At 46.2% G+C, this 19883-nt stretch overlaps 2 protein-coding genes across 8 annotated transcripts in view; one reads left to right on the forward strand and one right to left on the reverse strand.

The window, feature by feature from the left end:
- coro7 (coronin 7) overlaps positions 1 to 10548 on the reverse strand; it is a 244011-nt gene extending 233463 nt beyond the window's left edge. The window contains exons 1-6 of the mRNA XM_031813924.1: positions 10136 to 10548; positions 7638 to 7734; positions 7153 to 7233; positions 5424 to 5494; positions 1340 to 1526; positions 319 to 395 (exon numbers count right to left, since the gene is read on the reverse strand). Coding sequence (XP_031669784.1) covers positions 319 to 395; positions 1340 to 1526; positions 5424 to 5494; positions 7153 to 7233; positions 7638 to 7734; positions 10136 to 10195 — 573 coding nt within the window. The 5' untranslated portion in view covers positions 10196 to 10548. The remainder of the gene's footprint in view (positions 1 to 318; positions 396 to 1339; positions 1527 to 5423; positions 5495 to 7152; positions 7234 to 7637; positions 7735 to 10135) is intronic.
- dnaja3a (DnaJ heat shock protein family (Hsp40) member A3a) lies at positions 9136 to 19859 on the forward strand. 7 transcript variants are annotated; one of them, XM_031813932.1, is made up of 11 exons: positions 9515 to 9554; positions 11485 to 11627; positions 11735 to 11818; positions 12087 to 12299; positions 12590 to 12742; positions 12823 to 12970; positions 15189 to 15382; positions 15488 to 15603; positions 16066 to 16163; positions 16343 to 16472; positions 18112 to 19773. In XM_031813932.1, exons 1-10 carry the CDS (start codon positions 9530 to 9532, stop codon positions 16456 to 16458), a joined length of 1290 nt encoding a protein of 429 aa, XP_031669792.1. In that variant the 5' UTR covers positions 9515 to 9529; the 3' UTR covers positions 16459 to 16472; positions 18112 to 19773. The 7 variants fall into 7 exon arrangements, with proteins under 7 accessions (XP_031669794.1, XP_031669792.1, XP_031669790.1 ...); XM_031813928.1 differs by lacking the exon at positions 9515 to 9554 and adding an exon at positions 10612 to 10854 and having other exon boundaries at positions 11491 to 11627; XM_031813927.1 differs by lacking the exon at positions 9515 to 9554 and adding an exon at positions 10613 to 10854.
- The last annotated feature ends 24 nt before the right edge of the window (positions 19860 to 19883 follow it).

Genomic DNA, 19883 nt, shown 5'->3' on the forward strand with positions numbered 1-19883 from the left:
GAGGAGGAGATGCACTGCAGTACTTCATGCAGCTGGTAGCCACCCCAGATACTGACTATTACTTTTGATTTGACCCCCCCTTTGTTCAGGGACACATTATTCAATTTCTGTTAGTCACATCTGTGGAACTTGTTCAGTTTATGTCGCAGTTGTTGAATCTTATGTTCATACCAATATTTACACGTTAAGTTTGCTGAAAATAAACACAGTTGACAGTGAGAGGATGTTTATTTTTCTGCTGAGTTTATATTTAGCTGTACTGTACATGACAATAATAGTTCCTGTCTGGCCTCAGTATGTACTGTAGGACTGACTCACCTTGCAGGAGGAAGCCAGCAGGGAGCCGTCCTGTTTCCAGCTAAGACTCTGCAGCTGATCACCATGCGGCTCCAGAGCTGCAGACAGAAACACAGGTCAGAGATCAAGAGACTGGTCAGCTCAGCCCGCAGGTTATCACAGGGAAGGTCAAGGAAAGGTCACAGAGAGGTCAACAGCACAGGTTAACACAAGACCAGGAACAACAAAGTACATAAAGAACAGATTCAGGATGAATAGACAAAGAAAAGAAAGCACAGGTAGAAACACGGGACAGGTGCAGCCCAGACACGGGACAGGTGGGCCAAGACACAGGACAGGTGCAGCCCAGACACGGGACAGGTGTGGCCCAGACACGGGACAGGTGGGGCCCAGACACGGGACAGGTGGGGCCCAGACACGGGACAGGTGGGCCAAGACACGGGACAGGTGCAGCCCAGACACGGGACAGGTGCAGCCCAGACACGGGACAGGTGCAGCCCAGACACGGGACAGGTGCAGCCCAGACACGGGACAGGTGCAGCCCAGACACGGGACAGGTGGGCCAAGACACAGGACAGGTGCAGCCCAGACACGGGACAGGTGCAGCCCAGACACGGGACAGGTGGGCCAAGACACAGGACAGGACCCTGTGGCGGGTCGGGCGCAATGCACGCTGACATGGTCGCCTGGTGTACAGTGTTTCCTCCGACACATTGGTGCGGCTGGCTTCCAGGTTAAGTGGGCATTGTGTCAAGAAGCAGTGCGGCTTGGTTGGGTTGTGTTTCGGAGGACGCACGACTCTCGACCTTCAACTGTGAAAGGATCAAACTGACAGATTGTGTGTATGGTCTGTTTGCTGCTATATTTGGGCGAAGAAGTGTGTTCGTACTGTATTGATCCAGTGATTGATTATGAGTGTGTGTGTTCATCATTCATGCATGTGTGTTTGTGTGCGTTCCTGCAATCATTTGTGAGTGTTCATGCATTCACCATTCTTTCATGCCTGCATAGTGTAAAGCTCCTCTCCTCCAGTGTATCCTACCTGCTAGCGGTGATTGTTGGCGTCTGGTGTCCCAGAGCTGGGCTGTCTTTGTGGAGCCCACAGCCAGCAGGCCAGAGGAGGTGGGGTGGAAGGCGACCAGCTCCAGACGACCCTCTCCGGGACACAGGGTCACCTCCGCCCCCCCGGGCTGCTCTTGTTCTGGTTCACACACACGCCACAGCTTCACCTGCATGGACACACACCAGGCCAAGAAAGCATGTTTTTAGTGACCTTGTTGTGCTGAGTAAGAGAGAGACACACTTGCGGAGCACACAAACACACACACAAACAAGAGTGTCAGGTGAACGGGCTCTCAATCAGACATGAAGACGGTGACATACACAATAATTACAAAAGTATGTGGACCCCTTCAAATTCGTGGATTCTGCTATTTCAGCCACATCCACTGCTGACAGGTGTATAAAATCAAGCATCCAGCCATGCAATCTGAATAGACAAACATTGGCAGTAGAATGGCCTTACTCAAGAGCTCAGTGACTTTCAACGTGGCATCATCATAGGATGCCACCTCCCCAATAAGTCAGTTCGTCAAATTTCTGCCTTTCTACATTAGTCCCAGTCAACTGTAAGTGCTGTTATTGTGAAGTGGAAATGTCGACGAATAACAACGGCTCAGCCGCGAAGTGGTTGGTCACACAAGCTCACAGAACGGGACTGTGGCGTGCTAAAGTGCGTAAAATCATCAGTTCACAGTTGCAACACTCACTACCCGAGTTCAAAACTGCCTCGAAACAACGTCAGCACAAGAACTGTTCGTCGGGAGCTTCATGAACTGGGTTTCCATGGCCCAGCAGCCGCACACAAGCCTAAGATCACCATGCCAAGCGTCGGCTGGAGTGGTGTAAAGCCCGCCACCATTGGACTCTGGAGCAGTGGAAACATGTTCTCTTGAATGATGCTTCACCATCTGGCAGTCCGACCGACAAATATGGGTTTGAGAAACGCTTCCTACCCGAATGTATAGTGCCAACTGTAAAGTCTGGTGGAGGAGGATAATGGTCTGGGGCTGTTTTTCATGGTTCGGGCTCGGCCCCTTAGTTCAAGTGATAGGGAACTCTTAGCTACAGCATTGAGGAAGGCCCTTTCCTGTTTCAGCATGACAATGCCCCGCTGCACAAAGCGAGATACATACAGAAATGGTTTGTTGAGATCGGTGTGGAAGAACTTCACTGGCCTACACAGAGCCCTGACCTCAACCCCATTGAAAACCTTAGGGATGAATGGGAACGCCGACTACGAGTCTGGTCTAATCGCCCAACATCAGAGCCCGACCTCACTAATGCTCTTGTGGCTGAATGGAAGCAAGTGTGTGTTACACATGCATATAAAGTATTATACACATGTAAATGTAACATTTGCATATCTCTATCTAATGTTAGGTTTTGAGGTTTGTATCTTGCTCCATGTCAGTAGGTCATTGAAGGCAATGACTTAAACTGATCCCTTCACCCCAGCTACACTCACTGAACGTCCGTACCCCAGCTACACTCACTGAACGTCCGTACCCCAGCTACACTCACTGAACGTCCGTACCCCAGCTACACTCACTGAACGTCCGTACCCCAGCTACACTCACTGAACGTCCGTACCCCAGCTACACTCACTGAACGTCCGTACCCCAGCTACACTCACTGAACGTCCGTACCCCAGCTACACTCACTGAACGTCCGTACCCCAGCTACACTCACTGAACGTCCGTACCCCAGCTACACTCACTGAACGTCCGTACCCCAGCTACACTCACTGAACGTCCGTACCCCAGCTACACTCACTGAACGTCCGTACCCCAGCTACACTCACTGAACGTCCGTACCCCAGCTACACTCACTGAACGTCCGTACCCCAGCTACACTCACTGAACGTCCGTACCCCAGGTACACTCACTGAACGTCCGTACCCCAGGTACACTCACTGAACGTCCGTACCCCAGCTACACTCACTGAACGTCCGTACCCCAGCTACACTCACTGAACGTCCGTACCCCAGCTACACTCACTGAACGTCCGTACCCCAGCTACACTCACTGAACGTCCGTACCCCAGCTACACTCACTGAACGTCCGTACCCCAGCTACACTCACTGAACGTCCGTACCCCAGCTACACTCACTGAACGTCCGTACCCCAGCTACACTCACTGAACGTCCGTACCCCAGCTACACTCACTGAAAATTGAAAGGCAGAGTTGATAGACATGCCATTAGCCCCAACCCTGTTGTTAATGAACAGTGAGTTCATCTCCAACAGCTGGCCTTGCCCTAAAACCCACCGCAGCCGACTCAGTTTGCCCATACCCAACCACCTACTGTTAAACATTGGAGCTTTCACTACTAGGACTACAGACACCTGGACCATGTTCTCACTACTAGGACTACAGACACCTGGACCATGTTCTCACTACTAGGACTACAGACACCTGGACCATGTTCTCACTACTAGGACTCCTGACACCGGGACCATGTTCTCCCTACTAGAAATACAGACACCGGGACCATGTTCTCCCTACTAGGACTCCTGACACCGGGACCATGTTCTCACTACTAGGACTCCTGACACCTGGACCATGTTCTCACTACTGGGACTCCTGACACCGGGACCATGTTCTCACTACTGGGACTCCTGACACCGGGACCATGTTCTCCCTACTAGGACTCCTGACACCGGGACAATGTTCTCCCTACTAGGACTCCTGACACCTGGACCATGTTCTCCCTACTAGGACTACAGACACCTGGACCATGTTCTCACTACTAGGACTCCTGACACCTGGACCATGTTCTCACTACTGGGACTCCTGACACCGGGACCATGTTCTCACTACTAGGACACCTGACACCTGGACCATGTTCTCACTACTAGGACTCCTGACACCTGGACCATGTTCTCCCTACTAGGACTCCTGACACCTGGACCATGTTCTCCCTACTAGGACTCCTGACACCGGGACCATGTTCTCCCTACTAGGACTCCTGACACCGGGACCATGTTCTCCCTACTAGGACTCCTGACACCTGGACCATGTTCTCCCTACTAGGACTCCTGACACCTGGACCATGTTCTCCCTACTAGGACTCCTGACACCGGGACTGGAGAGCCAAGTGGTATACAGCTGCAGATACAGGATTTAATCCAGCAATAAGGTGGTAAATTGGAGCCTTTTAAATGCCACCTGGGCCCTGATTTATTATTTTATGTAACCTTTATTTAACTAGGCAAGTCAGGTAAGAACAAATTCTTATTTACAAACCCAGACGACGCTGGGCCAATTATGCGCAGCCCTATGGGACTCCCAATCACGGCAGGATGTGATGCAGCCTGGATTCGAACCAGGTACTGCAGTGACGCCTCTTGCACTGAGTTTCTTAGACCACTGCCACTCAGGAGCCCAAAGCATGGCAAAAGCGATGACAAAGTCTTAAAACAGGGTGTGTGTGTACACATGTGTTTTTGTGGGTGTGGACGTCTGTGTGTGTTACTCAGCACAACAAGGTGACTAAAACAATATGTCTTCTTGGCAGCAGATGAAAGCTGGGAATATAAAGTATCCTAGCTGAGCTCAGGGCTCCTCTACATATGCTGGGTACTTTACTGTGCACTGAGGCTTCGGCTCAGTGTGGCTGTACATGTGTTTACTCAGCCCTCTGAGGCAGACCCTGCTGCTGAGTCTGCATACACACTCACACATGGACTGAGTGACTTCAAAAGGTTTCTTTCCACATAATAACAGTCAATGCTATTCATTTTTTCATCCAGATGTGTCAGAGCCCTCGTTCCCGGCCTAAAGATACAAACAACTGTTCATGAGTATGTGCATGTACCATGAAAAAAATAGAACAACCAGTCTGCAAGAGAGTGTATGACCATAACGAAATCCTCTTTCCTTCCTTCCTCTCTTAAAGATATGACTCATCTTATAGTTAGGTGAAAGGTCAAGAGGAAGGAAGGAAAGAATGAAGGACATTTTTTTTAAATGAAGACAGGGCCTTAGAGGAATGAGGACAGGGCCTTAGAGGAATGAGGACAGGGCCTTAGAGGAATGAGGACCAAGTGAGAGGAGGGCCTCACCGTTTCATCTGCAGAACAGGTAGCCAGGAGATTATCATCAAACGGAGAGAAGTCCAAATCAGTTATCAGATCTGAGAGAGAGAAAGACAGAGAGGAGGACAAATCAGTTATCAGATCTGAGAGAGACGGAGAGAGGACAAATCAGTTATCAGATCTGAGAGAGAGACAGAGAGAGGACAAATCAGTTATCAGATCTGAGAGAGAGACAGAGACAGGACAACTCAGTTATCAGATCTGAGAGAGAGACAGAGACAGGACAACTCAGTTATCAGATCTGAGAGAGAGACAGAGACAGGACAACTCAGTTATCAGATCTGAGAGAGAGACAGAGAGAGGACAAATCAGTTATCAGATCTGAGAGAGAGAGACAGAGACAGAGACAGAGAGAGAGACAGACAGAGAAGTCCAAATCAGTTATCTGAGAGAGAGCGAGAGCCAGAAGTCCAAATCAGTTATGTGAGAGAGAGAGAGGGAGAGAGAGAGACAGAGAGAAGTCCAAATCAGTTATCAGATCTGAGAGAGTGAGAGAGTGAGATTGAGAGAGAGAGAGAGAGAGAGAGAGGACAAATCAGTCAGATCTGAGTAAGAAAGAGAGAGACCGAGAGGAGGACAAACAAGAGATTTAGGTCACAGGTTTAAGGGTTTATTTGAGAACATGGCATTCCTCTTGTGATCACTTGGATAAGTTAAAAGTCCAATGCAGCAGTTTTTGTCACAATATCAAATCATTTCTGGGGAACAATTAAGTAGCTTACTGTGATTGGTTTCAATTAAAATGGTCAAAAAGAAACAACAAAAGCTTCTTAACAAAGAGCAATTTCTCAAGGAAGAATTTAGCTCGGACAGTCTGGGAATGGTCTGAGTGGGGAGGGGGAAAGTAAAAACTAGTGGTTATTGGCAGAGGTTTGGAACCCTCTTTCTTATTGGTAAATGAACAAACTTCCCGCCTGATAATGTCACCAGACAGGCCAAAACGCCATCCCACCAAAACAGGCTGATATTACAGGTGGTCTTTCCAAACAGCTCTTACACTAAAAGGGCATTATAATAATTTTCACAATTTCAGAGTATTATCCAACCTCCTAGTGTGGAAATATATATAAAACACAGGAAATCACATTTTGGACTGGACCTTTAAGAAACTGGTCTTGTTAAAAAAAGCAGACAAAAGGGAGTGAGTTCGATAAAGGTTGAAACATCTTAACCCTGGTCTCTCACGTTAAAAACCCCTTTAGACCAAGAGGAAATTCCCTTTTGGGCCACTGATTTGGATGTCGCAGGCAGGGCTAGCTCATCATGAGACCATGAGCAACCATGTCCCCGACTCATGTTCACTACACCTAGTTCCAGATCTGGTTGTACTGTCTAGCTAACTCCTTTGGTCGGGAGTCGTGACACACATTTCTATATGAATTTGTTTAGGTCACCCAAATTGTTACATATTGCAGTTTTAAGAAATGTAAAACAGAGAGAGAAAAAAGAGAGTTGTGATGAGTGGATAGTGTCTGGCGCTTGTGAAGGAGGGATTTAACAATGACTGCCTACCCCAGCCAAACCCTCCATTAACCCGGACAACGCTGGGCAAATGGGACTCCCCATTACGGCAGGTTGTGATACAGCCCGGGATCTAACCCGGGTCTGTAGTGATGCCTCTAGCACTGAGAGGCAGAGCCTTAGACCACTGCGCCACTCAGGAGAAATGAATGAAAAGTGGCTAGAGGGATCTTACCAGCATGACATGGGATCACAGTCACTGTCCACTTGCCATCAGACCCTGGTTCCACAGAGGTGAGGCCGAGCATTCCTCCACCTGGTGACACACACACAAGAGACAGACAGCATGATCTATACAGTCTCTCTTTCATACTGATATGGCCTTCTCTAACAAAACAGATCGAGATATCTCCTCTGTGATGGCAATACCTGCTCACACACGCTTCAACAGACAAGTGAACTTACCAGAGACAGACAGGTAAATATACCAGAGACAGACAGGTAAATATACCAGAGACAGACAGCATGACTCCTCATAACAGAGACCAGACAGAATACTCTTAGTTGAACCCCAACCACATACCACTGTTGCCTGAATCACACTATATGTCCAAAAGGATACCACATCCACCATAGTTGCTGGAATCATGCAGGAACTGACATTTAGAAAAGAAAGCACAGTATGGTTCTATAGTTGTCCTGACTCAGTCGTATCCTTACCGGCCTGGTCAGTGTTGAAGGCCACAAGCCTGGTGCTGGATTTGATGTGGTTCCCCTGAGAGGTGAAGGATCCTGCCCGGACATTACTGATCCAGCCCTGGACACAGGGGAAATTCACAGTGCATTAGGGGTAGGTGTGGTGGGACACTGGAGCTATCATTAGGAAGATGACTTAAGCAACTGGCCATCAGATAAAACAAAGGTGGCCTAAAAGATGACACTGTCTAACGGTCATTATGAGTAGGCTATTTCTGACCTACGCTAATATAATAGAGAAGGGACGAACAGAATTGTTGCTATACTTGACAAGAAAACCATTAGAATGTTTCAGTTATTGTCTGTTCACTTAAATGCAAGTCTATCCAACTGAGTGGGATCCTAAGCATTCCCTTGACAAGTCCACACAAGAGAATAGCAGCTCACACTCTTTTAGAGACACACTGCTGAAGTGCAATGCCCTTCATTGTCATCGCAAAATAAACTGTGGATAACTTAAATGCACAGGCAGAGCACACACACACTGCTTCTCCAAACACCCAAGATTCAGACTAACTGTCATTATCAGGAAGATTCAGACTAACTGTCATCATGAGGAAGATTCAGACTAACTGTCATCATGAGGAAGATTCAGACTAACTGTCATCATGAGGAAGATTCAGACTAACTGTCATCATGAGGAAGATTCAGACTAACTGTCATCATGAGGAAGATTCAGACTAACTGTCATCATGAGGAAGATTCAGACTAACTGTCATCATGAGGAAAATTCAGACTAACTGTCATCATGAGGAAAATTCAGACTAACTGTCATCATGAGGAAGATTCAGACTAACTGTCATAAGAAGGAAGATTCAGACTAACTGTCATAAGAAGGAAGATTCAGACTAACTGTCATAAGAAGGAAGATTCAGACTAACTGTCATAAGAAGGAAGATTCAGACTGTCATAAGAAGGAAGATTCAGACTGTCATAATAAGGAAGATTCAGACTGTCATAATAAGGAAGATTCAGACTGTCATAATAAGGAAGATTCAGACTAACTGTCATAAGAAGGAAGATTCAGACTAACTGTCATAAGAAGGAAGATTCAGACTAACTGTCATAAGAAGGAAGATTCAGACTAACTGTCATAAGAAGGAAGATTCAGACTAACTGTCATAATAAGGAAGATTCAGACTGTCATAATAAGGAAGATTCAGACTGTCATAATAAGGAAGATTCAGACTGTCATAATAAGGAAGATTCAGACTGTCATAATAAGGAAGATTCAGACTGTCATAATAAGGAAGATTCAGACTGTCATAATAAGGAAGATTCAGACTGTCATAATAAGGAAGATTCAGACTGTCATAATAAGGAAGATTCAGACTGTCATAATAAGGAAGAGGGTAACAGAGGGCATGTTGTTACACACACCCTCTGCCGTCCATGTTGAATCAGCAGAATGTTAAGGAAGTGGGAGCGACTCCCTGCGATGCGTATTCTAAAACCTCCTTTCACAACACTAACAACAGGGCATAGGCAGGAGCGCCGTGTGTTTGAATACCACTGCTGCCAAAACCGTTATGGGCTAACCATGTCAGACAACAGGCCTGAACACTGTCGCGGGAGCAGAGAGCACTTAGCAGCCCAGACAGTGTCTGACAGCCCAGCAAAACAGCTAGTTTCTCTCTCTCAGGAAACACACATTACTGCTCCGCAGGCAGCCAGGCATAAAGAGAACAAGGTGCCTATTCTCACTCACTCCTTGGAGTTCTCCCTCTCCCTCGCTCCTAACATTTGAGATGGTGCTTTGAGTGTTGCTTTTCTGAGGCAGTCCTCGTAACAGGATCAGAGATCCGCTTTGCAGCTGGAACTCACTCACACTGTGAGACTGTGTGGAGGTCTGCTACATGGAGAATAAGCATCCAAGTAATGGTATGTTTCATAACCGATGGCATGACACCACTACTGTGTATCTTACTCACAGCCTACAGTCATTGGTTGACAGAGAGGAGCTTTGTTAAATGGCGTAGGGATACGCACTGTATGTACAGTGCACTTTAGAACTCAAATCTGAGCATTGCTGCTACATTGTAGAATGATGACCGGTTACAATGCGAGCAGGAATTCTGATACATTCGAAACAATGTGGCTATTCAGTGATGATGGGCATCATAGCCTGCCTATCTGTAACATCTGACAATCCTGACCAATACGAACCGCTGTCAATTTCAAACGTGGAATTTGCATAGACTGCTGAAAGCTAGCTAGATAACAATAACCACATGGTTAACACTGTCACGTTAGCAGCCTTCGCGGTTTGCACTTGGTTTTCGTAGACTATTGTTTCTCTACCAACACACTGTTGCGATGCAGCAGCCTTCTGCAGATATGCAGGAAGTTCAATTTCCTTCAAACATTTTCAGACGTTCCCCAAAACACAACTCCATTCCGTCTTCTTCACCGTTGCTAAAAACCAATGCTGGCGAGGCTTTCTTGCAACACTCATTACTTACATCTTTCTTGGCGATCTTCGGGGTGGTGTTTTTGAATTTGGAGGTCTTGAAACGATTCATTCTAGTCCCCTGAATTAACTTTCGTGCCTTCCGGGTATCTCTGTCTTGTTGATACTATTCGAAAAGAGCGAGCACTCAGCAGCACACTCCTTTTCAGATGACAGTTCTCGAGTTCAGCACTGTCACAACTCGCTGTACTGTGTGAGCGATTCAATCGACGATCGACTCAAAGCCCTGTTTAGCTACATCAATGATGATTGACCACGGTAAAATACAAACGTTTCTGTTTTGAAACGTTTAATCGTAATTGCCGTGAGTAAGAAGCGGACTACATGGGATTCAACTGTTTAAATACTATTCCACAGTTTCTCAAGTACAGATGTTTCAACAGAGTGAAAGTTAGTTTGGGAACATCTTGAAACAAAAAATATATTTATTGACAGTCAATTCTTCTGCGCATGTCCGTGACACAACTTTACTTGCACATGCGCAGTCCTCGCTGAGTAACAGCAGTAAAGTAATGATGGCGTCCTCAGCGGCTCGCTGCTCCACACGTTGGATAACAGTTGCTGTGTCCTCTGGTCACCGTCGTGCTTTGGCCCCTTCTTCCAATGGAGGCTCAAGAAGTCTGTCGACTTTTGGAGCACAGAAATTCTGGCCGGGAAGCAATGCAATGCGTGGGGGATCGGGGAATGCGTTGACATTGAGAGGGCTGTCAGGTGGGTGCACAGAGACGGCCTAACTAGCAAGCTAGGCTAGCTTGATGCTAGCGTTTCTCGTAGTTTCCATTCACCTTTTTGGACACAACTGACAGTCTCCAACAACAAAAAAATTGACACCACGGTAACATTCCTAACGATACAACTGAAAGACAGACTAACCTTAGCTCAGCCCATAGCTGGCTAGCTAACTAGCTAGTAGTTAGCTTATACGCATTCAAATTGCTGGAGGTATTTTGGTACTGTAGCAAGCCTGCAGCTCCATAGCCATTGCAAGGAAAGTAATGTCAGGTCACAGCACTGATGATCTTGAGCGGACTGTCAGTAATAGCTACCGAACTGTACAGTCAAACATTGCGTTGAACTAGCTGTATCTGCATGCTCCATGATTAGCTAGCTATATATGCCAACTGGCGTTTGCTAGAAATGTATTGGCCCAAGAGTTGATCATCACAGACAGCAGATAACTTTATGTATTTGATAGAGTCCTCAGATATATCGAGCCCTGCTTAGTGTTATAGATGAATTGTGAGTGTACAGGCCTGTAGCTACCTTGGAAATAGATGACAACAATAATAATCCACAGTCATGTTGCCAGGTGTAATCTACTCACAAGCCCTTTCTTGGTAGTTCCAGGTCTTAAATCTCCCCATGTCATCTGCACACTGTCCTTCCACACAAGTACCCCAGCCTCCAACAAACAGGACTTCTACGCGGTGTTGGAGGTACCACGCACTGCCACCCAGAAAGAGATCAAGAAAGCGTATTATCAGGTGTGTGTGTGATCACTTTCTGTGTAGTGTTGATTGCTGTATTGATCCTTAGCTGTCACAATCACCACAGTGGTTGAAAGATAACTTTTGTTGTTGTCCCTCTTCAGATGGCTAAGAAGTATCACCCTGACACCAACAAGGAAGACCCTAAGGCCAAGGAGAAATTTGCTCAGCTGGCTGAAGCTTATGAGGTTTGGCTGACCTTCAAAATGGGCTTCCCCTTTTAAGAAACTAAAATTAGATTAAAGGATAGCAATATTTCTGTGACTTGTGTAGCTGATGTGGAATCACTAGTTCGTTACTTTCCTAACCGGTTTCTTGGTACTATTTGATATCACTCTTGAAGAAAGTGTCAGTTAATCAAGTAAACGAAACATCAGAACCACTTGACTCAATGAAGGAACTGCCTGGTCTTATTGGAGGTCAGTGCATCTTACTTCCTGCTTTGTCCTCCCCCAGGTGCTGAGTGATGAGGTGAAGAGGAAGCAGTATGACGCGTACGGGGTGGCAGGGTTCGACGCCAGCCAGGCGGGCGGTGGTGGACACCAGCAGTACTGGAGCGGACAGGCCAACAGCGTGGACCCAGAGGAACTGTTCCGCAAGATCTTTGGGGAGTTCTCTGGAAACCGTGGCTTCGGCGACTTCAATGCCGTATTTGATCAGCCCCAGGAGGTATGTAGTTGGGATGCCACACTGCTTTTAGAACCAAGGGGTTTGGAGAAGGGGTTATGATTAGCCTAATCCCAGATCTGCTTGTGCTGTCTGTGCATGACAACCACCATATGAGTTGGCTATACAGCACAAACAGAGGTTTGGCTGCTCATTCAAGTCCATGTTCAGTGAGGTCATATTGAGTGAGCCCATGCCAGGAAGTAAAAGCAGGAAGCAATTACTTTTTTAGGAGTGTAAACTTTTTGTTAAAGACATCCAATATGAATCTCTTGTCCCTCCTTTCCTCCCAGTTTATCATGGAGCTGACGTTCACCCAAGCTGCCAAGGGGGTCAACAAAGAGATGGCGTTCAACACTGAGGCCAGCTGCCAGCGATGTGATGGCAAAGGGAGCGAGCCTGGCACCAAGGTTGTGCACTGCCACTACTGCAACGGCTCTGGCATGGTAGGTGACATGATGTGTGGCGTGAAGTGTTCGTGTCTCACGTGCTTGTCTCACGTGCTTGTGTGTTTTGCCCTGTACAGGAGACGGTGAACACGGGCCCCTTTGTGATGCGGTCGACATGCCGTCGGTGTAATGGAAAAGGCACTGTGATCTCCACCCCATGTAACTCCTGTCACGGGACCGGACAGACCAGACAGAAAAAGACAGTAATGGTCCCTGTCCCAGCAGGTGAGACACACCCACACACTGACTCTCACTCCTATACCTACCCAGTCTTATCTGGAATCTTTCAAAACAATTCTTGATCTAAACGAGGTATGCATTTTCTAATGTGCACCCACAGAGAGACCCAGGAGCAGCCTTCTCATCCTGAATCTCTTTTCTCATTAAGATCACAAATATTTTTTTTATTCAACCTTTATTTAACTAGGCAAGTCAGTTAAGAACAAATTCTTATTTACAATGATGGCCTACCGGGGAACAGTGGGTTATCAAATCAAAGTTTGTCACGTGCGCCAAAAACAACCGGTGTTGTAGACCTTACAGTTAAATGCTCACATACAGGCTCTAACCAACAATGCAAAAAAGGTATTAGGTGAACAATGGGTAAATAAAGAAATAAAAACAACAGTGAAAAATAACAGTAGCGAGGCTATATACAGTAGTGAGGCTATATACAGTAGTGAGGCTATATACAGTAGCGAGGCTATATACAGTAGCGAGGCTATATACAGTAGAGAGGCTATATACAGTAGAGAGGCTATATACAGTAGCGAGGCTATATACAGTAGCGAGGCTGTCAGAATGACAGATTTTTACCTTGTCAGCTTGGGGATTCGGTCCAGGCAACTTTTGGTTACTGGCCCAAAGCGCTAACCACTAGGCTACCCGCCACCCCATAATTCTCTTCTAAACTGTTTTAAACGTTTATAAAACGCTATAATGCTGATGAAGCACTTTCTATGTTTGAAATGTCTATAAAACGTGAGCGACTTCAACGAGAGCAACTTTAATGTGAGCGGGTTAAACGAGAGCAACTTTAATGTGAGCGGGTTAAACGAGAGCAACTTTAATGTGAGCAACTTGAATGTGAGCGGGTTAAACGTGAGCGGGTTAAACGAGAGCAACTTTAATGTGAGCCACTTTAATGTGAGCGGGTTAAACGTGAGCGGGTTAAACGAGAGCAACTTTAATGTGAGCAACTTTAATGTGAGCGGGTTAAACGTGAGCAACTTTAATGTGAGCGGGTTAAACGACAGCAACTTTAATGTGAGCGGGTTAAACGACAGCAACTTTAATGTGAGCGGGTTAAACGTGAGCAACTTTAATGTGAGCGGGTTAAACGTGAGCAACTTTAATGTGAGCGGGTTAAACGTGAGCAACTTTAACGTGAGCGGGTTAAACGTGAGCAACTTTAATGTGAGCGGGTTAAACGTGAGCAACTTTAATGTGAGCGGGTTAAACGTGAGCAACTTTAACGTGAGCGGGTTTAATGTGAGCGGGTTAAACGTGAGCTGGTTTAATGTGAGCGGGTTAAACGTGAGCTGGTTTAATGTGAGCGGGTTAAACGTGAGCAACTTTAACGTGAGCGGGTTTAATGTGAGCGGGTTAAACGTGAGCTGGTTTAATGTGAGCGGGTTAAACGTGAGCAACTTTAACGTGAGCGGGTTTAACGTGAGCGGGTTAAACGTGAGCAACTTTAACGTGAGCGGGTTTAACGAGAGCAACTTTAACGTGAGCGGGTTTAACGTGAGCGGGTCAGAGATGTAATCTGAGGGCTACTGATCCCGTCTTTGAGCGTCCCAGACGTCCTGATATTTTCAAACCTGTCGGCACAATCTGCAATGCTCTTCTAGTGTGAGATGTACAACGACAGGTTTTGAGAACGGTGTTCAGCAATAGCCAATGAGGTCTCCAGAGAAGATGCCAGTAAGATGATGGCGTCACCCAGAATGTGTACTCTCGAGCAGGAGCGATAATAACAACTACTAATATGCCTTTGTACTTGCCTTTAACCAAAGCCAAAGTGTCAAATCGATATTTCAACTAGGTGTGAATGTCTGACTGAAAACGTTTGAGGCTGATTTGTTCTAGCTATACAATCTAATTGCATCATTGTTTTCATGAGACAGCATGTCTGTATGGAGAATCCTTACGACCCAGTGAAGAATCGTGTAGTTTGTGACCCTGTACTGTGCCACATCGTGTGACCCTGTACTGTGCCACATCGTGTGACCCTGTACTGTGCCACATTGTGTGACCCTGTACTGTGCCACATCGTGTGACCCTGTACCGTGCCACATCGTGTAGTGCGCACCACTACGTTGGCGAGACAAAAAACGACAGGGAAGACAGTCGTTTAATGTGAGAGGCTCAGCGATGTTAGGATTTTGAAAGTTGTGTAGTGCGCACACCCAGGTTGACTGGCTGTATTGTCTCTTTGCAGGTGTTGAGGACGGTCAGACGGTCAGGATGCCTGTGGGGAAGAAGGAGGTGTTCATCACGTTTCGGGTCCAGAAGAGCCCAGTTTTCAGACGGGACGGCGCAGACATCCACTCTGACGTGCTGATCTCTGTGGCTCAGGCTGTACTGGGGGGCACGGCCCGGGCACAGGGCCTCTACGAGACAGTCAACCTCTCGGTGAGAGACACACGGACAGACCAACCTTTCTGTGACACACCTACATACATAAGAGTGATGGATCGATGGCCAGTAACTAACTGTGATTGGTGAATCCTCTTGTAGATCCCTGCTGGGATCCAAACAGACCAGAGGATCCTCCTCTCTGGGAAGGGCATCGCACGGATCAGTGGCTATGGATACGGAGATCACTACGTCCACGTCAAAGTCCGAGTCCCCAAGTAAGCTACACACAGTACACCTTTAGATACCATCTCTGTAGTAAGTTACTCACAATACACCTTTAGATACCATCTCTGTAGTAAGTTACTCACAATACACCTTTAGATACCATCTCTGTAGTAAGTTACTCACAATACACCTTTAGATACCATCTCTGTAGTAAGTTACTGACAATACACCTTTAGATACCATCTCTGTAGTAAGTTACTGACAATACACCTTTAGATACCATCTCTGTAGTGAGTTACTCACAATACACCTTTAGATACCATCTCTGTAGTGAGTTACTGACAATACACCTTTAGATACCATCTCTGTAGTGAGTTACTCACAATACACCTTTAGATACCATCTCTGTAGTAAGTTACTCACAATACACCTTTAGATACCATCTCTGTAGTAAGTTACTGACAAATGTTAGATGCTCATTCCTCACGGTCTCCACTGTTGTGTGTGAGCAGGATCCTGACAGACAGACAAAAAGCTCTGCTCATGAGCTACGCAGAGGATGAGACTGAAGTGGAGGGGACAGTCAATGGTGTCACAAGCACCACTGCAGGTAGTGGCGCACACACACACACTGTTTCTGCGCTAGGTTCCTACACACTGACTGCACACTTACCTGCTCCCCTTCATTTGGTTTACAATTAGTTGAGGTCCCTCCCAGCTCTGCTCATGAAAGCTGACAGTGCTTTTATGAGTAAAATCTTGTCTCACACAGTACATGTTTCTGACCAGGTGGGGGCAGTGGTAAGCAGCCTGAGGCAGGGCAGGACAGGCAAGAGGAGGTAGGAGAGAGCAAGCAGGAGCAGGGCTTCTTCACCAAGTTAAAACAATTGTTTAGCTCCACCTGACAGTCACAAACCAGGTAGGACACTTTAGTCATGATGTCTTCGCCTGACAGTCACAAACCAGGTAGGACACTTTAGTGATGATGCCTTCACCTGACTGTCACAAACCAGGAAGGACACTCTAGTCATGATGTCTTCACCTGACAGTCACAAACCAGGAAGGACACTCTAGTCATGATGATGCCTTTGCCACTTGTGCACATGCATATGTGGGATAAACTGTTTCTGGAACACACTGGTTCGTGGCACACTGTTTGTCAGTCAGCTGGTTTGTGACTGTCATCTGTTTAAAGTTGCATGCATACATACACTACATACATACTAAAGTATGTGGACACCCCTTCAAATTAGTTGATTCGGCTATTTGAGACACCCGTTGCTGACAGATGTATAAAATCGAGCACACAGCCATGCAATCTTCATAGACAACATTGGCAGTAGACAGACTGGCCTTACTGAAGAGCTCAGGGACTTTCAACGTGGCACCGTCATAGGATGCCACATATCCAACAGGTCAGTTCGTAAAATTTCTGCCCTACTAGAGCTACCCCGGTCAACTGTAAGTGCTGTTATTGTGAAGTGGAAACGTCAAGGAGCAACAACCGCTCAGCCGCCAAGTGGTAGGCCACACAAGCTCGTCTGTCCTCGGTTGCAACACTCACTACTAGTTCCAAACTGCCTCTAGAAGCAACGTCAGCACAAGAACTGTTCATCGGGAGCTTCCTGAAACGGGTTTCCATGGCTGAGCAGACAAGCCTAAGATCACCACACAAGCAATGCCAAGTGTCAGCTGGAGTGGTGTAAAGCTTTCCGCCATTGGACTCTGGAGCAGTGGAAACGCGTTCTCTGGAGTGATGAGTCACACTTCACCATCTGGCAGTCCAATGGACGAATCTGGATTTGGCGGATGCCAGGAGAACACTCCCAACCCAAATGCATAGTGCCAACTGTAAAGTCTGGTGGAGGAGGAATTATGGTCTGGGGCTGTTTTTGATGGTTCAGGCTAGACCCCTGAGTTTCTGTGAAGGGAAATGTTAACGCTACCGCATGCAATCTCATTCTAGACCATTCTGTGCTTCCAACTTTGTGGCAACAGTTTGGGGAAGGCCCTTTCCTGTTTCAGCATGACAATGCCCCTGTGCACAAAGCAAGGTCCATACAAAAATGGTTTGTTGAGATCGGTGTGGAAGAACTTGACTGGCCTGCATTGAGCCCTGACCTCAACTCCATCAAACACCTATGAGATGAATTAGAAAGCTGACTGCGAGCCTGGCCTAATCGCCCATCATCATCAGCACCTGACCTCACTAATGCTCTTATGGCTGAAAGTCCCTGCAGAAATGTTCCAAAATCTAATGGAAAGCCTTCCCAGACAAGTGAAGGCTGTTATAGCAGCAAAGGGGGACCAACTCCATATTAATGCCCATGATTTTGGAATGAGATTTTTCGACAAGCAGGAGTCCACGTACTTCTGGTCATGTAGTGTACATGCATACACACAATTGTTTAACCATATAAATATATTTACTTGAAAATACATCCCAATTCAAATCACTGTTTTGCTGTCACTTTCAATGGGTGGAGGGACAGTAGTTTGTCATATGCTGGTTTTGAAAACACATGCAGTAATTCTGGTTCTTTTTTTTATACTGAAAGGTAAAAGGTCCACTGGGAACTGAGGCGAGTGTCCGAGGGTAGAGAGATGATGCCCTAAGAAGACAGCCACAAGGAGAGACCAGATATGGGGACAGGTGGTGGGGGAGTGTTGGAGGGATGATGTCTACTGGACAAGACTAGTTACCCCAGATCTACCTTCACAGATCTCCTTTCATCCTTGATCAGTTACATAGCAGTGGAAGACAATGGACTGAAACAGACTCAAACAGAATGTGGTCCTAACTCATACCTGCTGCCTAAAACACAAATCCAAGAGGAAATATGCTCTGGAAGTACCAGGAAGTGACTGCCCCTTAGGCATGTAATTTTTTGGATGGTGTTAAATGTGCAAAAATGTTGCGCAATGGTATTCAAACATATCATAAAAGGCATTGGGCAGAAGTAAATTCATCCACAAATATAATTCTACATCTTAAATGACCACATGTTCAAAAGATTGGGGTACGTGATCCGTACGTAAAGCGAACGGGCGGCAAATTTAACAGGGTATTCCATAGATGTTCCTAATGTTCCTGTCCATCAGATTCCTAACCGTGTGATAGCAGCGCAGTCAGTCACTCAAAGTATGGTCTGTGCTGTCTGAGGAATGCACTGTTGCCAGTGATGGCTAAAAAAATCATGGATATACGAAACATTAGACACCTCCATAATATTGAGTTGCACCCCCTTTTTCCCTCAGAACAGCCTCAATTCATCAGGGAATGGACTCTACAATGTGTCATGCGTTCCACAGGGATGCTGGCCCATGTTGACTCCAATGCTTCCCACAGTTGTGTCAAGTTGGCTGGATGTCCTTTGGGTGGTGGACCATTCTTGATACACACAGGAAACTGTGAAAAAACCCAGCAACACTGCAGTTTGTGACACTGGTGCGCCTGGTACCTACTATCATACCCTGTTCAAAGGCATTTCAATCTTTTGTCTTGCCCATTCACTCTCTGAATGGTACACACACACAATACAAGTCTGGTCTCAAAGCTTAAACTTCCTTCTTTAACCTGTCTCCTCCCCTTCATCTACACTGATTGAAGTAAATTGAAGTGTCATTAATAAGGGATCATAGCTTTCACCTGGTCAGTCTGTCATGGAAAGAAGTTATTCCTAATGGTTTGTACACTTAGGGTATAAGAATATAAAATTAATTTAATTTAAAAGGCCTGTGCTGCAATAAGGAGCTTTGTTTTGGTTGAGATCCTCCTGATTTCTTAATGTGTAATAAGTTTGTTCTGTAAAGTTAACTCTGCTTCCTATCTATCTAGCCACTGCAATGAGTTCTACCAACCTAGTAACAGCATTAGTACTGTCAAACAGCTATGGTGAGATAAAGAGGAAGTTGTCTGGCTGATATACCTTTCTGTTACATAAAAAAGTAATGTATGTGGAGATGCATTTGGGTCTGAGAACCCAGTCATCCAGGATGGGCATGACTCAAACCAGTTGGATCAGATGTGGCTGGACCTCTTCCCTCCTACTCTGCTCCTCGTCAACCCCTTCTCTCTTGATGAATCTGAGGATTCACTCAAAGCAGCACACGTTCATGTACCTCCATTCTGCCTCCTTATATTTGTAAATACACAGCTGTTGATATTGCAACCATACCAATGTGTCATGTTAGAAGTAAATAACAAAGTGAAATCTAAATGAATTGTTCATGTCTTATTGCTGCCAGATGTGAACAGTGGAAATACTAAACTACTGGAGAACGGGCCCATGACCCTGGTCTAATACTTTAGATGTCTGTACTTCCTTTA

Source organism: Oncorhynchus kisutch, unplaced genomic scaffold (genome assembly GCF_002021735.2).
Source record: "Oncorhynchus kisutch isolate 150728-3 unplaced genomic scaffold, Okis_V2 Okis06b-Okis10b_hom, whole genome shotgun sequence".
NCBI lineage: Eukaryota > Metazoa > Chordata > Actinopteri > Salmoniformes > Salmonidae > Oncorhynchus > Oncorhynchus kisutch.